Source organism: Urocitellus parryii, chromosome 3 (genome assembly GCF_045843805.1).
Source record: "Urocitellus parryii isolate mUroPar1 chromosome 3, mUroPar1.hap1, whole genome shotgun sequence".
Lineage (NCBI taxonomy): Eukaryota > Metazoa > Chordata > Mammalia > Rodentia > Sciuridae > Urocitellus > Urocitellus parryii.
This window is the reverse complement of record NC_135533.1, coordinates 198,391,688-198,409,394: the sequence shown is the minus strand read 5'-3', so window position 1 is coordinate 198,409,394 and position 17,707 is coordinate 198,391,688. Positions and strand designations below refer to the sequence as shown.

At 46.4% G+C, this 17,707-nt stretch overlaps 2 protein-coding genes across 4 annotated transcripts in view; one reads left to right on the top strand and one right to left on the bottom strand.

The window, feature by feature from the left end:
- The window catches only part of Sec22c (SEC22 homolog C, vesicle trafficking protein), a 40,730-nt gene that overhangs the window by 21,945 nt on the left and 1,078 nt on the right, over positions 1-17,707 (top strand). The window contains exon 7 of one of the 2 annotated variants that reach the window (XM_077796282.1): positions 17,435-17,560. In XM_077796282.1, the coding sequence (XP_077652408.1) occupies positions 17,435-17,536 (102 nt within the window). In that variant the 3' untranslated portion in view covers positions 17,537-17,560. Of the gene's footprint in view, positions 1-706; positions 5,504-17,434; positions 17,561-17,707 lie in introns of those variants that run through there. The other variant, XM_026408084.2, reaches the window with a different exon arrangement.
- Vipr1 (vasoactive intestinal peptide receptor 1) overlaps positions 14,413-17,707 on the bottom strand; it is a 45,384-nt gene continuing 42,089 nt past the window's right edge. For both annotated transcript variants that reach the window (XM_026408081.2, XM_026408082.2), the window contains exons 11-13: positions 17,149-17,278; positions 16,864-16,905; positions 14,413-16,190 (exon numbers count right to left, since the gene is read on the bottom strand). In XM_026408081.2, coding sequence (XP_026263866.2) covers positions 15,999-16,190; positions 16,864-16,905; positions 17,149-17,278 — 364 coding nt within the window. In that variant the 3' untranslated portion in view covers positions 14,413-15,998. The remainder of the gene's footprint in view (positions 16,191-16,863; positions 16,906-17,148; positions 17,279-17,707) is intronic.

Here is a 17,707-nt window from a genome sequence, read left to right as displayed (position 1 = left end):
CAGCTGTGCTCCTATCCTGAATCTCTCTTTCTCTCTCCCCTGCTGTAGCTTAAGCCCTGTTGATTGCTTCATGATCTGAGAATATGCTTTATTTTTCTTAAAAAAAGAACAAAAAAACTCTTTCCAGCTTTTGCAGAATAAGAATAGCCCCTTTTCTGTGAGGTCACCCTAAATGAAATACGTTACTCTCTCTTTTGGGAGAACTTTCTCTGACTCAGAGATGCTTTTGAAGATGTGATTAAAAAAACGTGCCCAAGGGAACTGAGGTTGTGACTCAGGAGAAACCAAAATAGTAAAATCATGACTTTCACCGGCTTGCTTGCCTGTCATGGCTCCCTGAAGAAAAACTTCCCTCGGAGGCTAGTCAGTCCTGCTGGGAGACCCTGGCTATCTGCCCACTCCCCACAACCCTCTCCCTCTCCTCCGCAGCCCACAGCCTGGATACCATCTTTTATGTCTTCAGCTTCTTTCCAGCATTCCTTCTGTCAACATCTGTTTCACTTTCCTCTTTTTCAAATCCTGTCTTTCATCCAAAGATCAGCAGCAGCCTAACCAGGAATCAAGCTTCACTGTAGTGAATATAATTTAATTAGTGAATGCATGTGAAATGATGCTGTTGGTGGCACCTGCAGGAGGTGACTCTTGCACCTAATCTTGTGGCTGTTTGATTATCTCTGATTGGTTGTGTTGTGTGGTCTCGTTTCAGTGTTATTTATACCTGTTCTACAGTCCAGCCAGGACTATGAAGGTGGTGCTGATGCTGCTCTTTATTTGCCTGGGTAATGTGTACCTGCATGGGCTGAGGAACCTCTGGCAGATCCTTTTCCACATAGGAGTTGCTTTTCTGTCTTCATACCAGATACTGACAAGACAGCTTCAGGAAAAGCAGTCTGACTGTGGAGTGTGAGGACACCATGGATCCTTTGATTTTCTTTGGAGAGTCAATCTGTGTTTCCCTTCTTGCTTCTCCAAGTTCACCTCAAGTTTCCATGCTTAACGTTCCTTTCAACTAAATTGGACTGAAAAGCCGAGATTGGGGATTTCTAACAGGTGCTGTGGAAATCATGAGGTCACTCAATACCCACCTGGTCTTGGTTGTGTGCTGAGCATCATTGCAGAACCTCTAGTTGAGCATGTTTACTTAGGACAGCAGAATCCGAGGGCTTACTCAGAAGGAGAATTATTGGAAGATCAGAATGGAAACATTTTGGTCTTTTAAATTAAATGATACAAAAATAAACTACTAAATTCAATAATACTAGTTTTAGTAATTGGCAGTTGTCTCCAAGCAACTACTTTAAAACGTAAATAGTGTAAATGTGACTTGGTTAGTTTTTTACAGAGGGTCAGTACAGGGTGAATTAAAAACTTAAACATATAGTTCATGGATATAAGCTAGGTAAATTTTGTTTACATTTTTGATAACTTAGGTTTGATATACCATTGAAATATTTAAATATATTTTGGATATAAACTGAACTTCATTTAGGGTGAAGACAAAAGTAAGCCAAGAAAATGGTTAAGAAATCTGAGGTCACTTAATTTATAGATAACCTTTTATGGTGGTGGGACTGTGGGTACAGAAATGTTGTATATTTATTTGCAGGGTATATCAGAATATTTTTATCAGAAAATTAATTGATTAATCAATACTGTTGGATCATAAGCTTATAAGCATGAGCAGACCTGAGAATTTCTGGATGCCTGACAATTGACCACAAAGTGGAGTAGGCAGATGGTGTGGATTCACATACTTCCCAGCCCCAGTTGGCAGAAACTCCTGGCATCAGCCTTTGAAATAGCAGCTGAATGCCTGTCATTTTAATGGTGATGACTATGTGATCCAGTGTGCCTCTTCCCAAAGGCCCCCAAGTTAATTACTCCTCTACATCTTTCCTGATAATCTTACTTAGATCAAGAACCTCATTTTTTTTATTAATAGTAATGTTAACTTTTTAAAACTTTATTAAGCTATAACTGATATATGGTCTGGAAAGTTTATTTCATTGTCAAAAAATTGATTGGTCATCATTTTCCTAAGTATAGCTCAGAATGAGATCCATCCTTCAAGTCTCCAGAAATTTCAGCCTGGGTTGTCAGGCTCAAATGGCCCAGGAGGTTATTTGGGAGTTTGCTCTTTGGTTGTTTTGGTAGAAGTCTGGAATCTGAATAACTCAACCACAATTGCATGGAATACTTTGGGTTGAATTATGTAACTTGATAAGCTAAAATTCTATTTTGATAGTTTTTAAAGTAGAAAACCATTGTGAGAGTGATTGAGTTGGTGGGGAAACAAGAATGTAGTTTTAGAGAATTCAGATTTGGTTATTATTGGTATTGTTATTGAGCTACCTTGGTATCATTTTAAGAAACACAAGTTTATATGACGCTGAACTGGATTGGGAAAATGTTGCCATAGAAACTTTATTTTCTTATAATAGAATTTTCTATTTTTAACCAACTACAAAATATCTGGATATGAGAAGTATATGGGCAGCATCCTCAGACATAAACTTCAAGGTTATATCTCCATTGACTTTGCATCTTCAAAATTTCTACATACCTGACAGATAAGTTTTCAGTTTTCCTGGGAGATAATTTTGAAGAGGCAGTTAAGATAGAATGGGAAGTCCAGAGGAGAGAAGAATCCTTTTAAATTAAAGCACACACACACACAAAGCTTTAAAATTTGATAAGAAACAGCTTTAAAATATATTGTTTTTGAGCCAGTTTTATGTTGGTGATGCTGTGTAGCCTGCACCCCATGTGTTTTGGGTCTGAGACTGTGATGCCCATTTAACAAGCAATAAAAAAGCAGTCCCTGAAGATGAACCCTTGTTGGTGAAGCTCTGCGCCCACCCACCTGTACATCAGTTGAGATATTATCTATACTTGATTGAATGTGGTTTTAATCAGGTAACATCTAGATGGGGTTTGAGATTTATTTTTTCAGACATAAGGAAAAAGGTGTACTAGAAGAACAGTGTAAATAATGACCACAAGAACATTGTTTAACTGAAATCCCGCTAAAAGACACCTCAACCTGCTGGAGGGAGAGACTAATGACAGGAAAGAAGTCTGGTGATTTCCTCCAAGGGAAATCCCAGGATTGGGGTTGACTTAGCTCAGACTTGGAAATTTGTAGCCCTTTGTGTGATGCTGATGACAGAAAGCTGGTTCCACGTCCCAGGAGTTTTCTTTAGTCTACCACGGACCCACTGCTGTTCTGGCACCTTCACTGTCCCAGCATTTGATGCTACTCGCCTAACCATCTCATGGGGCCAGATCTAGGGACAAAGGAAGCAGTACTGAAAACAAAACCTTAATGGTGTCTTCTGAGATCAGATGCTGTGAGAGCTTGAGCTTCAGAGAATGTTATATCTCTCTGTAGCACCAGGGCAGGAGTGTGGCTCAGTGCTCTTAGGCAGGATACAGAAGATTCTGTTTTACTCTTCTTGTGGTTGGCCTTATTGTGCTGGTGGAGACAACTGGGGCCCATTTGGGGTGGCATTCCCTCTCAGTGCTAGCAGTGTGACCATAGACACCTGATTTTGCCTCTTAGGAGTGCACCCATTATCTGTGAATTCTGTTGACATGCCCTGGGGAACATAGCCCAACATTTTCAAGTTCCTTAAGGGATGGGGGAAAGGGTTTCTGGAGGAGTGCCGAAATAAAAGCAGTTAGTCATTTCAGTAGGCCTTACCCCTTAGCTCCTCTATTCTTTCTTAGGTGCTCTGATTCTCCAACTCCCCTGCCTTTTTCCATCTCTGCCTATTATACTCCAGACCTAGGGATAGAGGTAGAACCAGAGTCTCTAAAGAAATAGTAAAGCCACTGAATTATGATTGAGAGGGTAGGCAGAGGGACTTCATAATGGGAACAGACTGCATTGAGGCTAGCCCTCTTAGCCTGTCTGAGAGTCAGGCCTCAGGGAGGATTAGTACTTTGGTGGTCAGCCCTGCTCAGAGTCAAAGATGATGGCTAACAGGCCACAAATGGCTGTTTGGGACAGGGGAATTAGGGGAGCTGAACTGAGGGCTCTATTGTCTGCTGGAAGATAACAGCCACCCCTTGGCATGCAGCGGGTGCATGTTGCACCTTATCAAGGGATGCCATTTGCTGCTCCTTAACTAGGAGTTGACTGCTAGTAACATGCAGGACAGTGGCTCTCAGATAATCTGCTATATGCACAGTCTAGCACAAGTGAGGATAGGGATGGGAGTGATTACTGCAATCAGATGTGCCCAGCAAACCCTGCTCATCCATTGCTTATATTCCAGAATCCCAGGCAGAATTCTGCACAGGTATGGGGAGCTCTGCCTGTGTACTCTGACTGCTAATAATAATGGTAGAGGAAGAGTATGTGGACATGCCCTCAAGGGATGAGGCATTGGAAGATGTACATTGATCCACTGACCAGATGGCCTTGAGATTGGCTTGGCTCTTCCACTCAGTCCTACATCACAGTGGAAGTCCCTTGCCTGTCTGGCCTCAGTTTTCTCTTCTGGGAAATGATGAAAACATCAATCTGCAATCCTGTATGCTGCTGTGAGAATCAGCAGTGGTAGTGGAGGGTAATACTAGGTGATACATTGTTCATGTGCAGGAGGAGGAGGTCTTTGAGTCAACCTGGTCCTGTAGGCTCTGGGTGCATTAGGCAGCTTGGCACAGCCGTGTCTTCTGACCTTTGCAAAAAGGCCTTTTATGAGACTGCAGTGCAAAGGACCTCATTCTTTCATTCCAGAAAGGTCGTGGCCTCTCTTCCCTTGGACCTCCTGCTTCCTAGGCACAGAGCTCCTGGTAGCATTGGCATTGGGTTTACTCCAGGATCTAAGGAGGCCCATTCTGTTGGTTGGACCAAACCTCAGTGTCTGTCACCAACTCAAATTAGCAGACCTTTAATTCTCCTATCTGGGAACAGTGATATCAAACTTCTGTTGCTGGGGAAACCTCATCAGCAGGGAACGTGTGGAAAGGGGCTTGTTGTTAAAATCTGGGAATGGTTGGATATGGAAACATCTGCCCATGTGTACTGATGTCAGAGCTTTGTCTCACAAGCGCCTTTTATTTTAGGGTAAAATTATCAAACCCATTCTGTTCCTTTAACTTGTATGTGGTACATATGACCTTTAGCCCTTACATTTGTATAATTCTGGGATTGCTTCAGAAGTATTAGCTAATGAATTATTAATATGACTTAACCCCCAGGATTCAATTTTATTTAATGGAATTTTCTACTAAGAGCATAAAAAATTGAGGCTGATCTAGCCAGGGGAAAACCATTTATCTTACATACTCATTTCCAGTATTTGCTGTCCTTGTCACACAAGCTTCTTACTGTTTTCATGTAACAGCAAAGATCTATTTTGAGTACATCATGGGTACATTTTAACAAACTTTCACATAGTGATAAAACCTAAACTCATGTCAGTGTACATACAGAATGTTGTATAGCCATTTATATACTATGTATATATAAATTAAATGAGGTGGTTTCAGAAGTGGGAGAATAAATCTAAGGTGTTTATTAATGTGTGTATTTGTGTTTGTACTGTATGAACAATTTGGAGATGTAGGTCCTTTTTCCTATGTGGTATTAGGTGGGCCTGATGAATAGGAAGGGAGTATTGAAAGAAGTGACATTTTGGTTTTCTTGTCCAGTGACGTCTGGACAGGTACAGTTTTTCGCAGGAGTCCCCAGCCAAGACAGCAGTCACAGTGCTGCCTTGGGGGCTGGGCTGCCTGCCTTTTCTGCAGACTCTGTCCCCACCTGCTGTGTGTCCATAGGCAGGCATATCCCCTGCCCTGGGTTCTGGGCTTCTGTCTGCACTGAGGGTGATGGAAGTTTTCATCTTCTGGGACCAACCTGGTCACAAAATGACCACCAGGAGGCGCAGCTGCTGGCCTCATCATGGGGTTCCCAGCCCAGAGATGGTGTCCTTTTACAGACGCTTTCCTGCAGCAGCTGACAGAATTCCCAGAAAGGAAGCAAGTGCGCCATCCTCTCCTGACCATCTTCCGTTTAAACATGGGGCTGGAAGTTCCAAGTATCCCTACTGTATCTATCTTGAGCCCAGTTCTTTTGGAGAAAGGCAAAGCTTCCAAAATAAGTATCAAATTATTAGATTTGGGATTTGAAGGTTAGCAAAGCCTTGTTGCTCAGGTGGGGAAGAAGAGACTTGTCCCCTGGGCTGGAACAAGGGACTGCACATAGCTGGCAGCATTCTCAAAGAACAAAAGGGAATCTTAGCCCATGAAGATGTCCTTTCTGTGCTAGGAGGGCTGGGTGAGAAGTTCAGGCTGCTGGGTTGCCTTTTTTATTTATAGGCCCCACCCCTTGAAGGTCAAGAAGTGCCAAGCATCTTTGGGCAGTGCTGGTGGAAGAGAAGTTCAGAGAGGAAGGGGCCCACCTGCATGCACCCAGCAGGGAGGCCCTGTCTGGCACTGCTGAGTCAGCTGTAAGACATTGGATCAAATATGCAAGGCCAGATCTGTACAGTTCATTGAAGAACAGGAAAAATATCCTTTTGGCTTGGGGTAGAAATGTGCTTCTTCTTCTTCTTCTTTTTTTTTTTTTTTTTTTAGAGAGAGAGAGAGAGAGAGAGAGAGAGAGAGAGAGAATTTTAATATTTATTTTTTAGTTTTCGGCGGACACAACATCTTTGTTTGCATGTCGTGCTGAGGATTGAACCCGGGCCATATGCATGTCAGGCGAGCGCACTACTGCTTGAGCCACATCCCCAGCCCAGAAATGTACTTCTTAAACAAAAACATCACAGGCACAACCCTTAAAGCAAAATAGTTCATAAATTTGTAAATCTTATTTGTAAGATTTCATGGACAAACTTAATGGGAGACGATATTTATAATGCTTAAAACCAATAAGGGTTAATTTAGAAGCAGTTTTTGTAAATCATCGAGAAAGACAGAAATCCTGTTTTTTTTCTTAACTATCTTTCTCTCTCTTTTTTAAAAATATCTTTATTATGTTTATTTATTTTTATATGGTGCTAAGGATCGAACCTAGTGCCTCATAGGTGCGAGGCAAGTGCTCTGCCACTGAGCCACAACCCCAGCCCAGAAGTCCTGATTTTTTAAAAAAATAATCAATTTACAGAAGAGAAAACTGAAAAAGCTAATAAGTATATGAAGATATTCAAGATAATTAGATACAGATTAGATTTAAGATACTTTTCAATACACTTTAAAATCACAGTAAGATACCATCTTAGGCTCGTGAGTTTGCACCAAGTGTTGGAGGGAATGTGGAGAAAAGAAGGACTTTGTTGGGTGCTGGCAGTGAGAAGACAGGCACAGATCACCTGCAAAGCCATGGTGTTTTGTGTCTCCCCAAAACTCATATTTAAATCCTACCCCAGACCTCAGAATGTGCCTTTCAAAGATGTAATTAAGGTAAAATAAGGTCATATGGGTGGGTCCAAATCCAATAGGACTGGTGTCCTCATAAGAAAAGATTAGGAGGACACAGATACTGGGAGAAAACTTGTGAAGGACAAGGAAACAGCCATCAGACATCTTCATCTCAGACTTCCAGCCTCCAGAATTATGTGGAAATAAATTTCTGTCATTTAAGCCACACTGAGTGATGTTTTATTATGGCAGCTCAGGCAGACTGATACGGCCTACCTACCGAATTAAGTGTGCACATGCCTTATGATGTGGAAACTTCATTCCTGGTTTTATGTCTTAGGAAAACTCTTACACAGATCCTTCAGGAAGTAGGTATGGAGATAAATGTTCATGGAAGTTTTATTTTTGATGGTGGAATGTAACCTGTACAGCATCATGGACAGATAAGCACAGGCTGCCCATGGAACACCACGAAGCAGGCAGAAGCCCTGGGTTTAGATAGAACGTCAATGTGGACGTTCACTCAGAGCTGAGTGAATAATAACTTTTATATGGCTAGTAATATATGCACAAAATGATAAAATATTTTGTAGGAATATAGGCAAATAACCAAATACATTCAAATGGTTGCGTATAGGGCCAGCATCATGGGAATTAGATATTGGGATAATAAAGAATTAAAAAAAAAAAAATCGCTAGAGTCAATAGTCAGGTTTGAGAGTCCTGGGAGGAAGAAGTGGGCCTGTATTTTTCCTGGAGTTGACATGACAAGACAGAGAAGGACAGCCTCCGGGGCTTCCAAAGCCCTGCATGCTACTGGATTATTTTAGCTTTCCGTGAGCAAGGGGAGGAACTGAACCAGAGGCCAGGGACTGTACTCATCAAGAGTGGTTTTCAGAGGCCATGAGGGATGCGGAAAGGGGAGAGAAGAGAGGAGGGGACTCCAGAGAGAAGAGCTGGTGAGTGGGAGCCAGTCTGGCCGCCAGGGACTCTTTCCTCCCTGGACTGAGGCCGCCTGACCAGTAGTTTCCTGGCCAAGATTCTTTCCCACAGGAGGCACTCAGCTGAAGGGCTCTCATGAGGACAAGGAACACAGCTGCTGGGGGACAGAGGTGCCTCCAAGGCTATTTCTTCCTCCCACCCCAGAAATAGCCTGTGCTAGCCATGGAGCTCAGATTGTGAGCCTGGGGTAGTTGAGCCTGAGATGGCTGGGGGTGGAAAGGGAGAAGGTGACCAAGACCACCATAGTCCTGGTAGAGAGGTTGTTTCAGGCACATTTTCTGAGGCCCCAGGGATAAGAGCAAGGGCCAGACGCATGGAACGCAGGGCCAACATTAGAATGAACTTTCTCACAGAGCGGTCCAACAGGGCTGGGGAGCAGTGAGGTCTCTACCGTAGAGGTGTCCTAGCGGAGACGAGTTGGGACCTTGGAACATGTTGTTCTCATCTAGCAGACGTTGTCTTGTCCTAAATGCTGATATCTGAGGGGACGTTTGCCTATCTCCCTGAGTGCCTCCTGTTGTGTCCATCCCACGGGTGAGCCAGACGCCGGCTACAGGAAACAGCTCGTGCCAGCTCCCATTTGAAGAGTAAATATTAGTCTTTTCAAGAGCTGCCTGTTCTCTGTCACTTGGCATGGAGGACACTGAGCCGAGGGGTGTGTGGGGGGGTAGTGGAACCTCTTGGGTCCCCATGCCTAGGTGGAGTCTGTGGTCTCTTGTCACTGCTGCCATAGAGAGCTCAAGAAACACACCTCATCCCTGTTCCCAATTGCTTGCCAAGGAGTGAGCAGCTGAACCCCTGCCTAGGGGAGGTTCAGACCATGCTGTGGCCCCCAGCCCTAGCCTTGGCTTCTCCTTGGACACTGTCCAGCTGTTGATGCAGAGGCAGGGGACTGGATGATTTGAACAGGACCTCAAGATCTCTGGACTTCAGTTCTGGCACATGTGGTTTAAAATCTTCTGATTACCAAGAAGAGAAATGACCTGATCTACTTGAGCCCCTTCGGGAGGCCTCCTCTGACCACCCGAACCAACAATGTAGCCCCTGATTCTAGCCTCTCACCTGCTTCTTTCCTATCTGATCTTCCTCATTTACTACCTGTCTCCACAATTATAGCACCATGAGGGCAGGGGCTCAGCCTTTCTCCCCACTTTACCCTTAGTGTCTAGAATTCTGCACATGGTAAGTACCCAGTAATCATTTGTTGGATGACTATCATGGTGGTGATACATTGAAAACATTTAATAGACATAAATTTCACTCCTTCACTCCCAAAAGTATATTCCTCTGAAGCTACTCCACTATTATGAGCTGGGGAGGGGGGTGCCATCTCTGGAAAGGAAGAAAGGAGATGGGGGAGGGAGGGAGGAAAGCTGGTGAAGAATGGGAAGGAGAAGAATCTGACATCAGTATCCCGGTCTCATTATCTGGGACAACATCTTGAAGGAAGAAAATGAAAGCTGAAAATAAAAAAGTGTGTATGTCCCATTCTGTATTTAGAAGACAGACCCCCAGGCAGCTTGTGCTCTGCTTTCTGGGTAAAAATGGTGGAGTATAGATTTAACTGCAAGACAGTGTGAGTGAGCGACACTAAGCCACCTTTAGCTCCCAGAGGCCTGGAAGGGATCCAGAAGCTCCTGCATGCCACAGGACATGAGGAAGTTGGAATTGGTGGGCCTATCAGAGTACTGCCATGGTGAATGGTGGGGTGAATCTGCCATGGAGGTCCTGGTGAGGGCAGGTCACACCCAGGACGGGGCAGAGACCAGAGGGGCCTGAGGGGCCAGAGAGAGCCACAGTGGTGCTGAGTCAGCTAGGGTAAAGTGAGACCAAGCTATGAGTACCAGCAACTAACTTCAGCAGCAGGGCCAGTGTGTGTCTATGAAGACCCTCATGTGCAAGGAACGTTGGGGTCACCTATATGGGACCCTCCATCTCATATCCTTCTGGCCTACCTTTGCTGATTTTCTACTGGGTAATCTGGCAGCCCCCCACCTCAACCATGCCTCATAGCCAGCACTTTCTGCCCAGAGTTCCTCTGACGCCATGGTGTGGGATACCTACAGGAACCTGGACACTCACACATGCCTCCCCTGAAAGTGTATGGGGGTGGGTATGGGCACACCTTGAGCAATAGGTGATGGGATTCAGTGGCTCATGCTCTCCTTTTATGCCCCTCAGGAGGACAATTATGATGCATGTTCTGCCAGGTCCTCAAAGGGTCCCAGTGGCAATGAGTCCCCATTGTCCCAGCAGCGACCAGTTCAATAATTTACCTTTAGATTGGTTTTCTTCACTTCCCTTTTTCACTTTTCTCTGTTTCCTAGTTATAGACCCTGCTTTCAGGGAACTGGAGTACAATACCATTTGAATCCCTGTGCTAGACATTATCTATTGTCATTAACTTCTTCTTTAGTCCCTTCCATGTTCCCCTGTGTTGCATGGGCTGGCAGCCTTAAGACTATGTTTCCTGAATTATGCAGTTTAGGCTCTGCCAGAGGAAGAAATACAGCCAAGAGAGCAGGCACAGGGAGGTGGAGGCAGCTCTTTCTGAAGGATGGTGGCTACTGGGTAGAACTGGCAGACATGAGTTTTTGTTGTTGTGGTGATGATTTTTTTTTTTTTTTTTGCAGTAGGACACTACATTCTGTACTTTTTTGGTCATTAGTTTAATGGATGTACAATTAGGACATTGGCAATGATTTTTCTGCAAGGTGGCAGCTATGGAGTGTGACAATGAGCATAGAAATGTGCCCTAACTCCATTCCTGCAAGTCTTCCTATATCAAATTTCCTGCATTGCATATCTCTGCACCAAACCCCTAGACTTTTCTGTCTCCTCACACTGAATCGTGACCATTTTGGCTCCCTCACTTCTATCACATATTTCTGAGTAGGATTAGGTAGAGTAAATCCAAAGATCACACACTTACCCAGAGATATCCAAAAACAAGCTGAGAGCCAGACTCTTTCCTACTCAACAGTGATTGCCCTAACTTCCCTTATAGAACCCTGCTGTCTCTTACAGCTGGGGTTAGGTATGTTCCCAATCTGGGTGTAGGATAGTATGCAGAAGGTGGGTCCTGGATAGGTTATCTTCCCTATTTTTTCTTCCTGCTGGTGGACCAGGTTCTAAGAGAACATAAAGCTTGGGACAGTGACAGCCATCTTGCATTCACAAGGGAATAGTCTTGAGGAGGGAAGCCAACACACTGAGAATGGTAGAGTGGAGAGACAGAAAATACTAGGTCTATGACAACATTATTGAGCTGCTGAATTAGGCTGGGAACTGCCTCCTTCTCATTGGCATCACGCTGACAGAATCCTTTCTTTCTGAGGCACTAGAGGCAGACCCAGAGGTCACCAAAGTTTCTTCTATGTCGACATCCTGCAACTCAGGGATGCTGGGACCCCTGGGAACAGAACTGGGACTAAGGTGAGACAAGTGAGCAACTTGCCTCAGGTGCAGAATTAAAGAAGGTGGAAAAAACAACAATAATTCGGTAATCAAGGTATATAATGTTTTAATGCAATAGTTAAAAAGTCAAAATTAATGAAAAAATACATGATGAACAAAATATCAAGATTTTAAATACAGACAGAATCAGTATTGCTAACTAGATCTGCTCTTCTTGTGTTTTCATACAGGGCACGCCCAAGGATCTCCCCCTTCCCAATCCATACAATAGAAGAGTTAGGGTTCTGGGATGTGGAGAACAGGGTTCAAGGTCAGGATCTACCAATGCCTTTACTGGTGATCCCAAGCAAATCTCTTCCCTTCTCTGGACTTCATCTGTCATGCACGGAGGCTGGGGCTTTGCCAAGATGGCCTCCTGACCTGTCCTCCTTGTCCCCATGGCCTGTTGAAGTTACTGTCCCTCTTCCTGGGAGGCTATGTCTCCAGGGCCATTGACTCCTGGCTATTAATATCTCAACCATCCCTGGCCCAAGCAGGGTGTTTAATGACTGCCAGCTGTGGCTCTGGCCCCCTCCCCCAGGAGAGATAAGGGCAGTTCCTGTTCCCACATGGGGGGAGAAGGGGGACGCTGGGTCACTGCTCATTAAAACAGGCCCTGGGCAAGCAGTGGAAATGTCAGAGCTGATTCTGACTCCTCACCCCGCTCCTGCCGAGCATACTGTGTGGGATGTCCCTGCACATGCTCCCCCATCATGGCCATCCACATTTCTGCCTCCTCAGGTCCTGATTTCAAAAGTTTTGGGGCTTTTCCCCAGATGTGCCACAGACATTATATTCAGCATGTCCCAAACCAGGTGATCCTCTCCCCAGCTCTCTTTTTCCTCCCTTGCCTGGTTGATGAACTGGAAACCTTCCCTAGATCTGCCCCTTGGGCCCTTTTCAGCAGCCAGAGTGGCCTACCCCAAATCCCCTGACTTCTCCTCAACCTCATTTGTGAACCCTCCCCTTTGTCTTGCTAGACAGAGCTCCCAGCGTCTGCTCACCTGGATTTAGGTGTCCCTGGCGCCCCACAAACCTATGGATTCGGAGATCCCTACCTAGTCCTTAGAGACCACCTTAGTGTCACCTCAACTGAGAAGCTGTCTTCCATCAATTCTGCTAGCAGACCAGACACCTTCGTTGGATAGCCTGTGCCCTGGAGTGGCAAGAATTATCCACATGGTGGCCTCTCCGGCAGAGGGGATTGCAGCTCTCTGGGCTGGGATGGTGGGGGTGCCTTGACTAACCTGAGCTAACTAGCCTTTGACTTCACAGTCTGGGGTCAGGGCTCAGTAGGGAACCAGAGTCTAGCCTGTGGCCAACCCAGGGGCTAGGGCTCTTACTTAGGGTTACAGCTGGGTCAGAGGCATGGTTCATGTATGGTAGAGGTTAGAGGCTTGGTCTGAGAGCCAGGCCCTGTGTCTCCTTAATCCCAGACTAAACCTGAGGACCAGTCCTGTGGCTATACAACTTCCTCTTTTTTTTTTTTTTTTTTTGCATCTCACTCTGAATAGAGCTCAGGACAGAGTCCTACTTTCTGGGTCACTTGGCCTCCTGAAGAGGGACCTGCATGGGGATATTGAGGACAGCCTTGGTGAAGTCCTTGAAGCACCCACCAGGTGGCAATAGAGATGAGTTAGCCTGGCCTGACAGTTGCCTGACCAGGCAGGAGAGGGACTTGGGAACTAGGGTAACCCGAGAGGTGAAGGGAGAAGTTCCGGGTCTACTTCACGGCTGTTCTCAGCCTGGGGTGTCTATCTGTGTTTTCTAGGCCTTTCACCTGAGACTGTTTCAGCTTCTCCCCAGCCGGAATGCCCAGCACTCTGCTTCTCACCTCCTGTCACTCTCTGAGCAGGACCCCAACTCACTTCTCACTTTTGTTGTCCACATCTTGGGTCTCTCTTCTTAGTTCACTCCCTACCTTCTTGGATAATAACTGCTTTCCCCTCCAGGCTTCCCTGCCTTACCCTGAAGCCATGAGATGATTTCAGGCACTGTGGTGAATGGCCCAGGTCCAGCTCTGCATGGGGCTCCTTCTGACCTTCACACAACTCAGGCACTCCATAGGGTTCGCTCATTTGGTGGGATACATCTTGGGATGTTACTGAACAGGACGGGCTTTATAGAAAGCTTGTAGGCAGATCTGAGCCTTTGCCAGTCCTTTCTGACCTCTTTTTACCAGTTTGGCATCTGTCACTGGCTCTTCCAGCAAGACAAGCTCTTTGCAAATTTGCAGAGGTGGAACCCAAAGAGGTCAGCTTGGGCAACAGCTTTGGAGGTATCTCTTGCTGACAGATGTCATACTGTCTCTGGGTCTAAGCCTTTCTGTTAGTCATACTGTCTCTGTTCCCTGTCTCATGTTGGTGACATTTATTCTGTCCTCTATCTGCTCTTGGCTGAACCCTAGGTAATGGTTATATATATGGATTGCCTGTGTCCTGGAGTGGCAAGAATTATCCATATATTTCATGTTTCCTCCTTGTTTTCAGGAATGACTGTGGCCTGTGAAATTTTGCCATTTCTAGGACCATGGGCAGCTCTGTCAGCGATATTGTATTGGTCCAAGACTAAAATCGTCTCCCCTTGGCTAGATTTAGGGGGTGAGAGTCACAATGTGGATGTGTAATAACTTTATTGCACTCAGAAGAAGAGAAAGAATACAACTCAAAAAGTGATTTGAAATCCCTCAAAATTTGTGCTCCTCACATAGTAACATGGGATTCCTGTCAAAAGCCAGAGGAATGGAGGCATCTGGCTTCACCTCTCTTTGGAGTAGAGGGAGACACTGTAAATAAGAAGCCAGGCCACACAGGAACAACAACTACCAGGGGGAACCAAGCCAATTAAAGTCAACATTTATTGTTGCATGAGCCTGTTGCAGTCGGAAGGGATCTTCCAGCACAGGCTTGGATGAGAAACTGCGTGGCCACATGGGTGAATGACAGACCTAGTATACTCTGACCACCAGACTGTTGTGTCGAGACACATGGGCTGGAGGACTCAGCCACAGTCCATGAAGGTTGGGGTAGTGATGGGGATTCAGGAGTAATGGCAATAACAATATCAGTGGTAATACAAAAAGCCAAGAAGATTTAGCTGGTTACAATACATAAAAAGGTAGTAAAGTAAGAGTCTTATGTTTTCACTTCCCCATCAGCCAGATCTGAGTTCAATTCCTGTCTATAAGACAGGGTGAGATACCTGCTCTCTCTGAGAGAGAGAGTCTCCCATCTGTGAAATTGGGAGATTAATTCCTGCCTGGCTGGGTTGATGTGAGGATTAAGGGGCCCATGAGTGCACATCTCTGAGCCTAGTTCAATAGTTGGCACATAGGTGAGCAGCCAAGGAGAAAAGATCTTGAATGCTTTGGTTGTGCGTAAGGCTGGTGTGACTGATCCTACTTTATAGATGAAGCCACGGAAGCTTGGTAGAGCAGGTGGGCTTAGTGTTAGGTCTCAGCATTTGCTGATGCAGTCTCCTTCCTTCCCAAGGCCCCAGAGTTCCTCAGTCCTTGGGTTGCATTGTCCAACCTGATAGATGCTGGAACCCACTCCACTTCAGTGGGTCTCACAAAGATAGCTGTGCTCGCCAAACACAAACTCCAAACCACAATCTTATCTGCCCGAGGTAGAGAAACTCACTCACCTGGAGAGATGGCAGGTAAGAGGGCACAGGGGAGGAAGATGCCTGAATGGCAATGCTTAACTTAAAGGAATTTGACTGCAGTGGTGGAATTTCAGGCATCATAAGGGTTGTGGTGGCGGGTGATCTGTAGGGACAAAACCTCTTCGCCCTCGGATGTCAAAAACTTTGAGGATGGGTAGTTTCTTTGCTCTGATTGGATTCGTCAGAAAAGACCACGGGAGCAATCGGGAGGGGCGTATGCAGATTTCTTGCCTTTGATCGGCAGGGGACCCTTTGGAGGAGGAAGGAGTCTGATGATATTTCCATCGCATCCTCCAGGGGAGGAGCTCCCAGCTCTCCAGCCCACGTAGAAGTGCTTGCAGAGGTGCAAAAGTTCTCCAGGAGTGTTTGAACAGGGCTCCAGGGCAGCCTTCCAGCCTCAGCCTGTGGCTGCCCACGTTCGGGCAGGCCTCTGTCCCGGTGCCGGCCAGGGTGGGTATGAAGAGGCTGAAGGGGCCGCCTTGGTTCCCCGGGCCTGGGGATGATCAGACCAGGGAGACTTCGGCCTGGAAGCTGGAGGAGCGGCGCGCGCTGGGGCTGACGCGGGTCAGCATAGAGACTTGCGTGCTGCACGTGGCTCCGCTGCTGCCTCCCCACGGGTTCTGGTGTTTGGGGTTCCATCCCAGAACGCCCTGCAGGTGCCAGCGTCGCCACTTCCGCCGCAGCTCAGCCTGCACCTAGGAGAGGGGAGGGTGGTCAGACCCGCCACTTTGGAGCTTTCTCCACTCCACGGGCCAATTCTGCTGTTGTCTATTTAGGGTGCTGAGCCAACCAGTCATATCCTCTTTGGAAGTCTAAATTGAGACACCCAGATGCTGTTTCTCGGGCTGTGCAGAGTTGGGAACGTTTTGGGGCCAGGATCAAATCAGGACCTTGGAGTGGGGGGAGGTGGGAGGCAAAGAGGATCACAGAATGCAGCCTAGACTGCAATGGTGGAATTTCAGGCACCATAAGGGTGCTGACTGGGGGTGGCTGTACCCCGGTTCTTCCCATCGCCACACTCCAACTCACTGGAGCTCATCCATGAGGATGTCCGTGCTCTGTAGCCAGGACTCCACAGCAACTCCACCTTCCCTGGCTGCCCTACCCCCACTCAACACTGTATACAGCCAACTAGATGCCTCTCCAGCTCTGCTGAGCACAGCAATCAGCCCTGAACCCAGAGGAAAGGGTTAAAATGCAGATTCTAGGTCAGCAGGTCTGGGGTGGTCTCAGAGATCTGCATTTTTAACAGGTTTTAGGTTGACAGAGTTGCTAATAGTCTAATAGTGAGGTTTAACCTGTCCTTGCTCTGCATATAGCCCATCACTGTTAATGGACCCTGGCTCTCAAGGTCTAGGAAGGACTTACCTCTCCATTGAGAAAGCAGTAGAGGATGGCCACCACAAAACCCTGGGGAGGAAGGGGACGGCATAAGTGAGGTGGACAGATAGCAGGAACTCCCAGCCCCACCCCGCCTTTGGCCTCACACAATCCCTGTGTTCCTCTGGTTAAGGAAAGGACTAAGCAACCAAGTAGATGCTCAACCAACACTTATCACAATAAGACTGGAGTTCAGTGGCAAGAGCCCCAGAGTCCAGGTTGAAATCCCTTAAAGCCCTAAGAAGAATGCATCCTGAAGTCAATGGTTCCTACCTGGAAAGATCCCACGACGAGCTCAAAGACCATTTTCACTTCAGCCTTAAAGTTGTCTGGGAAGAAGGCGAACATGATGTAGTGCACTCCAAACAGGGGGATCAGCAGGAGCGTGGACTTGGCCAGCCTCCTGGGGACAGGGAGGGCCAGCTGTGGGCAGGTGTGTCTACTCATGTGGATACCATAGGGCCTGGTGTGGGGTTGCTGAGGCATGACATATGCAAACAAGGCGAGGAGGGACTGCTGGCTCCCCTACATGTCATACCCACATCTGTTCCTGTCCTAGATCTGCACTGCCACTGCCCTCATGCCCTTGGCCTCCAAGCCCGGAGGAAAGCATGAGAGAGAAAGTCCCTCTATTCTCATCCTTACAGAGAAGAGACTATAAAGGAGAGGCCAGTGTGGATGATGTGTAAGTGTGGGATTTCAGCTACTAGGGAGATGTTCTCAGGAACAAGAGATCCTGGTTCTCCCTCTCCTGGTCTTTGGTTTCTCCAATCTATACAACTAGGTAAATGTATGCACAACACAGTCAAGTAACAGAGTTGGGGGCCTACTG